Source organism: Medicago truncatula, chromosome 1 (assembly GCF_003473485.1).
Source record: "Medicago truncatula cultivar Jemalong A17 chromosome 1, MtrunA17r5.0-ANR, whole genome shotgun sequence".
NCBI lineage: Eukaryota > Viridiplantae > Streptophyta > Magnoliopsida > Fabales > Fabaceae > Medicago > Medicago truncatula.
Genome location: NC_053042.1, coordinates 50,319,926 through 50,332,457, shown reverse-complemented (window position 1 = coordinate 50,332,457; position 12,532 = coordinate 50,319,926). Strand labels below are relative to the sequence as shown.

At 33.3% G+C, this 12,532-nt stretch overlaps 1 protein-coding gene across 2 annotated transcripts; it reads left to right on the top strand.

Moving 5' to 3' along the window:
• Positions 1-4,822: 4,822 nt before the first annotated feature.
• Positions 4,823-12,479, top strand: LOC25485160 (protein NETWORKED 1A). 2 transcript variants are annotated; one of them, XM_013614330.3, is made up of 5 exons: positions 4,823-5,165; positions 5,655-5,741; positions 6,050-6,261; positions 6,803-10,911; positions 11,037-12,479. In XM_013614330.3, the coding sequence occupies exons 3-5, from the start codon at positions 6,159-6,161 to the stop codon at positions 12,162-12,164; spliced, it is 5,340 nt and encodes a 1,779-aa protein (XP_013469784.2). In that variant the 5' UTR covers positions 4,823-5,165; positions 5,655-5,741; positions 6,050-6,158; the 3' UTR covers positions 12,165-12,479. The 2 variants fall into 2 exon arrangements, with proteins under 2 accessions (XP_013469784.2, XP_013469782.1); XM_013614328.3 differs by having other exon boundaries at positions 4,825-4,982.
• The last annotated feature ends 53 nt before the right edge of the window (positions 12,480-12,532 follow it).

Below are 12,532 nucleotides of genomic sequence, written 5' to 3'. Positions count from 1 at the left end.
TCGCATCATTCTCTCGGACATATGTCCCTTCACTCTTTCCCTTTCTAAACTTTTAGCATGATCCCATTCCTCTCTTATATTGATGAAATATAAATTTTATTTTATTTTATGATAACTTTTCAGAATCTTTGAGGAAGCTATGATGGAGGTGCCACACCTTTGCAGAAGTACTAAGAAACGAAAAAACAATATGATTCATTACTTTTATGAGATGAGATATATATATATGGGACCATAGCATGATTTATGCACATTTTAGAGTTTCAAAGACAAGTTGCATGCTAGCTGTGGTTGGTATTTGGTGGGGATTGTGAATTAAGGATTTATAAAGAGAGGTAGATCGATTTTTCCACAATGGTATATGTGTGTGTGGGTTCAAATATAAATATACGTCTCATTCATCTTTTATCACAAACCAATAATGTTTAGGGTCAAATAGTATAGACTATAGAGGAATATCAAATCACATCATGTGGGGTGGTGTCGCACAATTGCTGTCTTAAAATAATGGTTCCTTTGTTTAGGAGTAACATCAAGAGGAAGATCACATTATTGTTGAGATCCAATTAGTCTTTTGTTCTCATTCTTAAAAACATTGATAAAATTGATTCATTTTATGATTGTAGTTATTGATTTTATATCAATTTTAAGCGACATAATATTTGATTTAATTGATATATAATATTAGTAAAAATGGCAAAATGGACCAATTTCTCTTTGATCAACATATTGAATGAATAAAGTATTTGGAAAATCATACTCCACCTAATCTGATACATGTTGATCAAAACACAAGTAGAAACGTGTAAATTGTGTTTAGTTTGATCAGCGAAAAATAATCTATAAATTGAAGAAAAAATATTGATTCATATGACTGACTAAATATATAAATGAAAATTAATCAATTGCGCATAACCATGGATTGAAGGGTTGAACTTGAAAATCTTAATGTATCATACTTAAAAAAGGGTCAAACGAGTCAATCCATCCAACCCAACACAATTTTTATAATTTGATCCTTTAGTAAAAAAAATAAAAAATAAATCGAAATATAAAATTTAATATAATAATAGTAATAAAAATATTGTTTATATTTATTTAAATATGTCGGTTCAATATACTGAAAGATCTTTTTAATTAAATAAACTTCTAAAAATGTCTTACCTTCATCTTATAAGATAAAGTGTTGTGTAGGCACAAGCATTTAGGCACACACACTTGAATAAAATAAATTAAAAGATAAATAAAATAGTCACGTTAATCAATATCACTTTAATCATTTTCTTTTTAATTTTTTTAGCTTTATGAATGTGTGCCTAAATGTGAGGCGTTGGTCTTGTGACCAAGTAAGAGTTTCTCCATCTTATAAAGGTTGAAAGTAAGTAATCATATTCGAAGTGTTTAATACACAATTTTTAAAATAAAATTAATTTTTGAACTTTTTAAAATTATTTTTAGAATAACGGTTAGCATTTTCAATTAAAAAATCATTATTCTCCCTCTCATCTTATAAAATTTTAAGATGTTAAAGAAGAGAACTTCATTTGTCTTCATTATCGAAACAAGTCGAGTCCTATTTTGCTACTACAAAGAAAGTAAAACCAAATAATAGAGGTAGTAGTAAATAGGAATACCTACTTGTTGGGAAAAAAATGAATGAAATTAAATTTATAATGAGTCATGTGGGTAGTGGACCACATGGTTTGAATAAAAACGAATGGTATAGATCCTCTTACGTGATATACATGTGCTGCAAATCTACGGCATTGTGGAGTCAGAAGTTAGGACACAGGGGGCGTGTGCCCACCCTACTAATTTAGGCTAGCAACAAATCACATACCCTAATTCATTCAGACCCTATATTTAATATTTTGGTTCTTAGCATATTTTTAGAAGGTTTAGTTAAGTTTTTAGTCCTTATAAATATTTTTAGTTTTGTTTTTAATCTCTATAAAAATAAATCATATTTTTTAGTCCCTACAAAATTTTCTGTTAGTGTTTTTAGTCCTTGTTAAATTAAAATTTATTTAATTATGCTTAAACTTCTAAATTTTTGAAAGATTTTTTACATACATATTCATAACATCGTAAGACACTCTTTTATAATTTTTTTTTAATTTTTTTAACATGTAATGAATTAAATATGAATTTTTCTAAAAGCCAAATTTTCAAGATTATATTAATGAAAATTTTGACCTAACAATAAAATTTTAAGTTATTTTTTTGCGGAGGAACTTCGTATAATATTCTAAGTAAGTATGTGAAAAATATGTTACAAATTTAAAAGTTTAAGCACAATTGAGCAAATTTTTATTTTACAAGGACTAAAAGTATGTGTTGGTCCCTATTAAGTTGAAATTTGTTTAATTATACTTAAACTTTTATATTTTTAAATTATTTTTAACAGACATGTTAAGAACATTATAATAATCTCTTTTATAAAAAATTAGAATTTTTTAACATGTAATGAATTAAATATAATTTTTTTAAAACGTAAAAAATTCAAGATAAAACTAACGAAAATTTAGACCTAAAAATAAAATTTTGAGCTAATTTATTGTGGCAGAACCTTTTATAATGTTTTAAACAAATATGTAAAAAATCATTAAAAAAATTAAAATTTTAAGTATAATTAAACAAATTTTATTTAAAAGGGACTAAAACACTAACAAAATTTTTTATAAGAACTAAAAATAAAACTGCATATATTTATAGGACCCAAAAACTTAATTAATATCTATAGCAGCGTGTCCATCTCAAAAATAATCTTCATGCCCTAAATTCTTTAAGATAAAATGTTGTGTAAAAAAAACTATTGATTAAACGTTGTCTACTACCTTTTTTACGGTGAATATGTTTTATATTACTTTTAACGTGAAGAATATTTTTCTTCAAAAAAAAAAAAAAACTGTGAAGAATATTTATAAATCATTAATCATATGGTTGATATTATCTTAATCATTCTCATTACGAAAGTGACATTACATTGAGATAGAGATAACGAAAGGAATAGACAAATAAAACAAAATAGCTTTTAATTAAATTATTTGACTAGATATGATATGTCTAATCTATCCCTCACTTTCTTTTTCTCTCACGATATTTCCCTTATCGTCATTTTCTTGTTTATGTAAAAAATAAGCCATATTTATGCGTGAAAGGAAAAAAGATGGGCGTGTGAACCAAATTACAATCAACCATTATTTTCAACAAAGTTTTTTTTTTTTTTTGAATAAATTATTTTCAACAAAGTTGAAATACCTTTAAAAAAACTGCTGAAATAAATGGTAAAAAAAAAAGACCGTTGAAATTATTCAGTTGAAGATGCTTATTAAAGTAAACAATAGAAAAGAACATGCTTATAGCATTTCATTAATAATAAGGGTGTGTTTGTTTCAAGTTATAATTGTTGATTCCCGGGAATAAAATGATTGGAATGTATATGCCTATGTTTGTTACAAGTTTACTAAATTTTATTCCCGGGTATAAAATGTTCCTGGGAATAGAAAAAATTTCCCAAGGAAAAGGGTGGGAATAAAGTTCCCATGGAGATGGGAATAAATTCATAAATAGTTTACCTATTATAATCCCTATTTTTATGGTTCCTAGGAATATTATAAAGCTAACCAAACATATTTTTCCTAAATTCCTTAGAATAAAATTCTCATCTTTATATTCCAAGGAATGTTATTCCTAGGAATAAATTTGGTAAACTTGAAACAAACACACCCTAAGAGAGTTTATACAACAATGCACACGATAATAAATATTGGAATTAGCTGAATATAGTATAATTTTTTACTCATTTCTTAATATAAATATTGAAATTCGATGTTATTTAGTCATAAATAAATAATATTGTAAATTTTAAATTATATCAGGTCAAAAAGATATGTTTATGCTTTAAAATAGCACATAAATGTGCATGAACAATATAATGTAAAAACAATCTGTATATATTGAATTAATAAATGAATTTCCATGAATAATAGTTTTTTGACTGTGATAAAGAAATAGTTTTTTTTTAACAAGATAAAGAAATAGTTAATGATATTAGCAAAAATAATAATAGCTACTGAGTCAAAAAGAAATTAAGAAATAGTTAAACCATTGGATGGACCATTCTTAACACAATTTTCTTTAATATATTTTTTTATCATTAAGAAGAATTGAACCGAATATTGTGAAATTTGCATCACTCATCACACATTTTACATGTCAATCACTTATGCCAAAGCATGTGACATGTGGTATAGTCTCTTTTTTTATAAACAAAATAATCACCACTAAAATGATATTTGATTTATAAAACGAAAAATAAAGATTTTTAATACCGATATTATCAATTGAATTGAATTAAGTGAATCAAAATACAAATAATATAACTTCCTCAACGTCTTGATGAAGAAAAAAAAATCCTCAATGTAAATTTAGTTTACAAATATAAAATTATTTCTATTGTAACATTTTGGCTTGTTGCAAAGATGATGGGTCTCCTAAAGTGGAAACTTCAACATGAAGACAAAAAAAAAAACACTATTGAAGGGAGAAAAGGAACAAAAGCCAAAGGGAACAAACAAATAAGGGTAGATTAGTCATTTAACTCAAATTTTGAAAATAACAATGAAGGACAGCTTAAAACCTGAAGTATACGTTGTTGGTCCTTAATTAAATCAGATTAACCGAAACATAATCTTAGCATTGAATTATATAATCTCATAATTACTATTGTTAGAGGATTCAAATCACATTACATTTACACATTCCCTTATCTTAAGGATACAATATTAATATACTAATATTGTCATAATCTTCCTCTAAACATTATCAAAAGCATAAACAAAAAACAACACAGCACCAGTGTTATGTTGACGGGTCATTGAGTGTGTCAGAATTTGCAATTCCACAACACAAGAACCCATTTTGTAGAGAGAGAAAAAAATGTTACTTTTTGTGTCACATTGAAAGAGAGAGAAAATGGGGTAAGGAAGGTTTTTGCATTATCAGTGTTATCACAGCTAGTAGTGAAGCTGACATTGCCAGATTTCCTGGTTTTGTGGTGTTAATGATGCAATAGAGATCAAAGTTTTATGCTTTTTGTGATTTTATTCAAGCCCATTTCATTTTTTTTGATGATTTTCACTTTGGGTGTTGATTTTTACTTGGTAAGTTTTGGATCTTGTTGAAAATTTTGTTTCACATTCATTGAAGTTTGTAATTTTGCTGTTCTTATCTAATGTTTTGGTCGTGACTCATGAACACTGTCTTTTTTTCTTTTCTTCCTTTTGATGTCACTGTTTCTTGCTTTTCATGTTTGTAACCTTTTTTAAGATTTCTCTCTTCTTTGTCTCTTCACACTCTTGATGTCACTGTTTACCAGAAACAACATTTTTTTTTTTGGATAAAAATGGAAACATTTTTTTAATAATAGATATTGTACATGCGATACTACCAATGCTAGTAATATACTTTCCTCCACTGGTTATTTAATTTTTATTTTTTTTAGCAATTTGATGCGTATGATTTTTGCTTTTCATGTTCAAGATCTCTCAGATTCTGCAAAAGATATATTTTTTTTTTTACTCAAATACATAGTTGTTTAATTTATGTTCTTTCTTATGTATTTTCTTATTTCATTTTGCCTCTTTTTTCAGCTGTCCTGTTTTTGAATTGTTTAAGCTGCTGGAACATAAAATTCTATTTGTTACAAGAAGATATTGGAGCTGTGTCTAATTGAGCAGGTAATGCAGCATGATCCATGTTAATAGAGTTATAACTTTCAAGGTCTCCGGTTTGAATCCTCCCGGTGCCAATTTCTGTTGGTTTGTCCATACAGAGCCTTGCTCTCGCTTTAAATGAGGCCCTTGCTAGTGGACAGTGGGATTGGTCCCCGGATTAGTCGGTATTGGGCTGAATACCGAGTTTTCAAAATAAAAATAGAGTATATAACTTCTTATAGATTAATCCATGAGTAATTAGTAAAGTCGGATGTCATGAATATGTGCTATTCGTAATTTCTTAATACAATGTGTTCTTGTATTGATGTTAGGTAAAAGAAGAGGAGATCTATATACTGATAGCAAGGCCTGGATTCATTATCAGGACTTTGCAGTCTTGCAAAATCCAAACCAGCTTTGCTGTTGTTATTTGCTGGGGTTATGGCAACCATGTTGCATTCTGACTCCAGGCGCTTATATTCTTGGTGGTGGGATAGTCACATTAGCCCAAAAAATTCAAAATGGCTTCAGGAAAATCTTACAGGTTTGTATCCATATATCTTCAATGTCTACTATTATGCTTGAAGAATCTGAATATATCTAGTTTGTCTCCATATATCTACCTTGCTAGATCAACTTTCCTAACAGAAGCTAGTTTGTATTTGTTTACCATAATGAAAATCACTTTCTCATTTGAAGCAGTTTTTTAACTTTAGATTATAATTTTTTTTTTTTTTAAATCTGTAACAAACAGGTTAAAACCCTCTAAATTACACCCTCCGGTCCAAATATAAGCAAAAGTTGTTGTATTTGGTCCAAATTTTGGACCTGATACATCAACTTTTGCTTGTATTTGAGAATTGAGACCGGAGGGGGTACCATTTTGGGTTAGGCAAACATTTGAGATCACCATGATGTTCTACACATTTCATTTTGCCAAAGCCGAGCATACTCACCCGTGGCATTGTTTTTTCAAGACAAAATTCATCAATATAAAATCATTTATTTACTAACATATTTTGTGAAAATTCATAGTTTGGCAACCTTTTTAGTGATGATTTTTTGTGTTTATATACTTTCTATAGACATGGATGCAAAAGTCAAAGCAATGATCAAGCTTATTGAAGAGGATGCAGACTCCTTTGCAAGAAGGGCGGAGATGTACTATAAGAAGAGGCCAGAACTCATGAAATTAGTTGAGGAGTTCTACCGAGCATACCGTGCATTAGCAGAGAGATATAATCATGCAACAGGAGAGCTACGTCAAGCCCATAGAACCATGGCAGAAGCATTTCCCAACCAAGAACATTTTCTGCTGACTGATGGTTCACCGTGTAGTTCTTCAGGCCCTGAGGCTGAGCCACGCACACCCGAAATGCTACATCCTATTCGTGCATTCTTGGAGCAAGTTGATGTACAGAAAGATGCGTTGGGTTTAAGCAGAAAGGGTCTAAAGCAGCTGAATGAGATCTTTGAGTTTTCTCAGTTATCAGCTGAAAAACAGGATGAGAACATCCAGAACCATTCTGAGTCTGAGCATGGGGGGAAAGCAGAGATTGAACTCGAAGCCTTAAGGAAAACTCTGGCAGATATACAGTGTGACAAGGAGTCTATCCTTCTTCAGTATCAGAAGAGTCTAGAGAGTTTATCTGAAAAGGAAAAAGAGCTTAATAAGGCACAAAACATTGCTGAAGGTCTTGATGAACGAGCAAGCAAAGCAGAAATTGAAATCGGAATATTGAAGGAAGCTCTAGCAGAGCTAAAATCTGAGATGGATACAGGTCTAGTTCAATACAACCAGTGTCTGGAAAGGATAGCTAGCCTTGAAGCTAAGTTATCTTTGGCTCAACTGGATGCAAAGGGGCATGATGAGAGGGCTGCTAAAGCAGAAACTGAAGCAAAAAGCCTCAAGCAAGAACTCGCCAGGCTCGAAGCTGATAAGGATGCTGGTCTTCTTCGGTATGAAATATCTGTTGAAAAGATATCTGTTTTGGAGTCCAAGGTTAACCTTGCAGAGGAGAATTCCAGGATGCTGACTGAGCAAATTGAAAGAGCAGAGTCTGAAGTTAAAGCGTTGATGGAAAAAGTTTCGGAATTGAATGATGAGAAAGAAGCTGTATCTATCCTGTACAGGCAGTCCTTGCAGAAAATATCTTCAATGGAGAGTGAAATTTTGCATGCCCGTGAAACTTCTGAACTGTTGAAGAGAGAAATTGAGCTAGGCACTGAAAAAATAAAGACTGCAGAAAAACATTGTGACACGTTGGAGAAATCAAATCAATCTCTTCAACTAGAGGCTGACGATCTGGTGCAGAAGATTTCTTTAAAAGATCGAGAGCTTCTAGAGAAGCATAATGAGTTTGAGAGGCTGCAGAATCTGATGCACGAAGAAAATTCTCGCTTCCTTCAAATTGAATCTACTCTGCAGACTCTGCAAAACTCGTACTCTCAGTCACAAGAGGAGCAAAGGTCTCTTGCTTTGGAGCTTAAACACGGGCTTCAGCTGTTGGAGGACCTGGAACTTTCCAAAAAGGGTTTCAAAGAAGAAATGCAACATATTGTGGAAGAAAACAAGACTTTGCATGTGCTTAATTTCTCTTCCACTAGGACCTTAAAAGATCAGCAAATGGAAATTTCCAAGTTGAAGGAGATCAAAGAGAATCTGGAACGAGAATTTGTCGTAAAAGTTGAAGAAAGTAATCACCTCCTACATGAATCTCATCAAATAAAGGATGAGATCAAGGGCTTGAATAATAGATACCAGGATATACTGGAAGATCTAGAGTCTGTAGGTTTGAATCCTAAATGTTTTGCAGCATCTGTGATGGATTTACAAAAGGAGAACTCAAAACTAAAGGAGGTGTGCAAAGTCGAGCAAGATGAGAAAGAAGCTCTTCGTGAAAAGTCGAAGGATATGGATAAACTTTTGAGTGAAAAGGCCTTTATGCAATGTTCCCTATCAAGTTTGAATGATGAGCTAGATGGAGTAAGAGATACAATGAAGAAATTTCAAGAGTCATGCCATGTTCTGAAGGAAGAAAAATCCACTCTTGTTGGTGAGAAATCAGCTTTATTGTCGCAATTGCAAATTATCACCGAAAGTATGCAGAAGTTATTGGAGAAGAACGCCTTGCTGGAGAAGTCTCTGTCTGATTCAAAGATTGAGCTTGAAGGTTTAAGGGCTAAATCAAGTAGCTTGGAAGAATTCTGCAATTTGCTGAACAATGAGAAGTGCAGTCTTCTTAACGAAAGGAGCATCCTGGTATCTCAATTGGGGAGTGTCGAAGAGAAACTAAGTAACCTAGAAAAAAGGTTTACTAAATTGGAGGAAAAATATTCTTATATGGAGAAAGACAAAGAAAGCAAAGTCAATCAAGTGGAAGAACTTCATGCTTTGCTTTCGGCACAGAAACAAAAGCATGCCAATCACAAACACTCAAGTGAATCCCGATTGGCAAATTTGGAGAATCTTGTTCTTCGGCTTCAAGAAGAGCGTCAGTTGGGGAAGGTAGAATTTGAAGAAGAACTTGATAAAGCTGTAAATGCTCAAGTAGAGATGTTTATTTTGCAAAAATGTATGGAAGACTTGGAGCAAAAGAACTCAGGCTTACTATTTGAATGTCAAAAACATATCGAGGCATCAAAATTTTCTGAGGAAGTTATTTCCGAGTTGGAGGGTGAAAACCTTATGCAACAGATGGAGGTAGATTTCTTGCTCGATGAAATTAGAAAATTCAAAATAGGGATTCATCAAGTGTTAGCGGCTCTTCAGGTCGATTCAGACAGGAGACACGACAAAGGGTTCAAGCAAGAGGAAATCTCTATATCGCATATTTTGAATAATATTGAGGGCTTGAAAGGTTCTCTTGCAAAAACACAGGAAGAGAAGCTGCAGCTACTTGTAGAGAATTCTGTCCTCCTCACAGTTATTTCGCAGGAAGAATCTGAAGGAAAAGAACTGGATTCCAAGAAAAGGCACCTTGAGCATGAGTTTCAAAACACAAGAGAGCAGAATGTGATGTTGCAGAAAGTTAAGTTTGAACTACTGGAAATGAACAGGCAACTGGGGTCTGAACTGACCGAGGGGGAAGAGAGGGAGGACGCGTTGAAATCTGAAATGGAGGTTCTTCGTATGAAATTGGTAGATTTGCAGAACACAAATCTTATGTTTCAGGAGGAAAATCGCAAGGTGCTTGAGGAGAAAAATTTGCTAATTAGGAGTGTTTCAGAGCTCAAAGAAGCAAAGTCTGCTGCTGAAGATGAGAGCAGTGTGATGTTCCATGAGGCGCTGAATCTGAAAAGCCTTAGTTTGGTTTACGAGAGCTTTTTCATTGAGAAGGTATTGGAACAAAAGGAACTTGCCGAGCATCTGAGTGATCTTCACCGTACGAATAATAACCTCAAACAGGAGCTTGGTCTGTTAAGGGAACAGTTTGAGGCGAAAGAAGCAGAGAATGTTTATCTGAAGGAGTCGGTTAGGACAATGGACAAAGATCTGCAGGAAGCCAAACATGCAAATGACAATTTAAGTCATCGGATTCAAAGTTCAGAGGATCATCTTGAAAAGAAGAAAACAGAACTTTTAGAAAAAGAGGAAAAGCTAAAGGCCGTGGAAATGTTGAACGCAGAGTTTTGCAGAAATGTTGAAAAACTGAAAATGGAACAACAAGAGTCAAGCCTGATCAATGAAAATCTCGAGAGACAGATTCTTGAATTATCAGAAGGTTGTATGAATCACAAAAAAGAAATTGAACTCCTCAATGAAGCAAATAGAAGTATTATGTCAGAGATGAGATTATTACACCAGGAAGTGGAACAACAGAAGGCTAGAGAAGAAACATTGAGTTCAGAACTGATGGATAAAACAAATGAATTTCAACTTTGGGAGGCTGAGGCTGCTACGTTCTATTTTGATCTTCAAATTTCATCCATTAGTGAAGCATTGTTGGAAAATAAGGTGAATGAGCTTACCGGAGTTTGTACGAGACTTCAAGGTGAGAGTGCTGCAAAGAGCTCAAAGATTGAAAAAATGACAGAAAGAGTCGGTCTTCTGGAAAGTGAAATTGGAGGACTGAAGGGTCATTTGTCTGCTTATGTTCCAGTCATTAGTTCTTTGAAAGAGGATTTCGCTTCCTTAGAGCACACCATCCTTCAATCAAATAAAGCTTCGGCTGTATGCAATCAGGAACAAAAGGTAGTCTTCTGTTTTAGCTTTTTACCATATACTTTAGTTTTCCTCTTCCGATTCACGCGTTAAATGAGCATATGAAGATTATGTTGTGTATTCTACTTATTCTTGCTTGTCATGAATGTGTCCAGGATTATGTAATTGAAACATGTCTTGGAGAAAACATCAATCCAAGTGTAATAGAAAATAATTTGATGTTGGACGGCGTTTCGGATTTGATAGGCATGAAGGCGAGGATTAGAGTAGTTGAAAGGTGCATGGTGGAAGAAATTGAAAGACGTGTCAAGGAGGAAAATCTGTCCTCTAAAGCCAATCCACAAAAAGACTACAGAAAAGTAGAGAAGCAACTCAAAGATGAGAACATGTTCGATCTCAACACATGGAGAACAAAATCCCAAAATGGATCGCTGATGAAAGATATTCCTCTTGATCAAATATCAGACAATCCAGCCTCCAAGAATTGCAGGAGAAAGAATAGAGGGACTGACGATGGGATGCTTGAATTATGGGAAACCGCTGAACAGGATTGCTTTGATGACGGTTTGATGGTTGGTGAAGCAATGAAAAGGAGTTCTGATCCAACCGAAGACGTTATTATGTGCCATCAGTCGGATAATTCAGGAAGATGCCTGAACACCTCTTCAGAATTGGAGGCAGAAAAGGAATTGGGTGTTGACAAGCTTCATCTGTCGAAAAGCATAAAAGACAGAACTCAAGATGGCAAGAGAAGAAAAATATTGGAGAGGCTTGCATCGGATGCACAGAAACTGTCAACTCTTAATATGAGTGTGCAAGATTTGAAAATGAAAATGGAGACAAAGAAGAGAGGCAACAAGAAGGGAGTCGACACCGAATACGAAACGGTTAAAAGACAGATAGAAGACGTTGAAGGAGCTGTTGTGAAATTAGCAGATACTAATGATCAACTGACAAAGGAGATCAAAGAGAGTGTTCCGTCTTCAAGCAGGGAGACTTCGGTGGAGTTGGAAAAGAGTAGACAGATGCAAAGAAAAAGAGTGATAGAGCAGGCGCGAAAAGGTTCGGAAGAGATAGGACGGTTGCAGTTCGAGATGCAGAACATCCACTATGTTTTGCTGAAATTGAGTGATGAAAAGAAAAACAAAGGGAAGAACAAATTCTCTGGAAAAACAGTGGTGTTTCTAAGGGATTTTATTCACATCGGAAACAAGAGTAGTAGCAGCAAAAGGCGCAGCAAAGGGTGCTTCGGCGGAACCTCAAAGACAACTAATGAAGACTAAGAAAATCTTGTCGCTCACTATGTTGTAAAGTGCTTCTTAGTTTGGATGTTTTTATTTTAATCTAGCTTATCAGTTCTTAATTTTAGCTTGTCAAAATGGGAGGTTAGTTTATTTATCTATCTTTTAGCTTTCAGAAAGACTTGTAATGAGTGACATTTTAGCTGAGTAGTGTATGACACTCTTATGAAAGCATGGATCAGAAAATAAGTTAGTTTTTCTTCAGTATTTATTCTCATCTTGAGATGGAAACTTTGGCTCAGAATTATTATGCTGGCAGACATCTTGATTCTATAGGAGAATAACCACGCTTTTATATATTCAAAACTATGCATAATGGCGCCAAATTTAAATCGGGTTTTAAGCTGTTT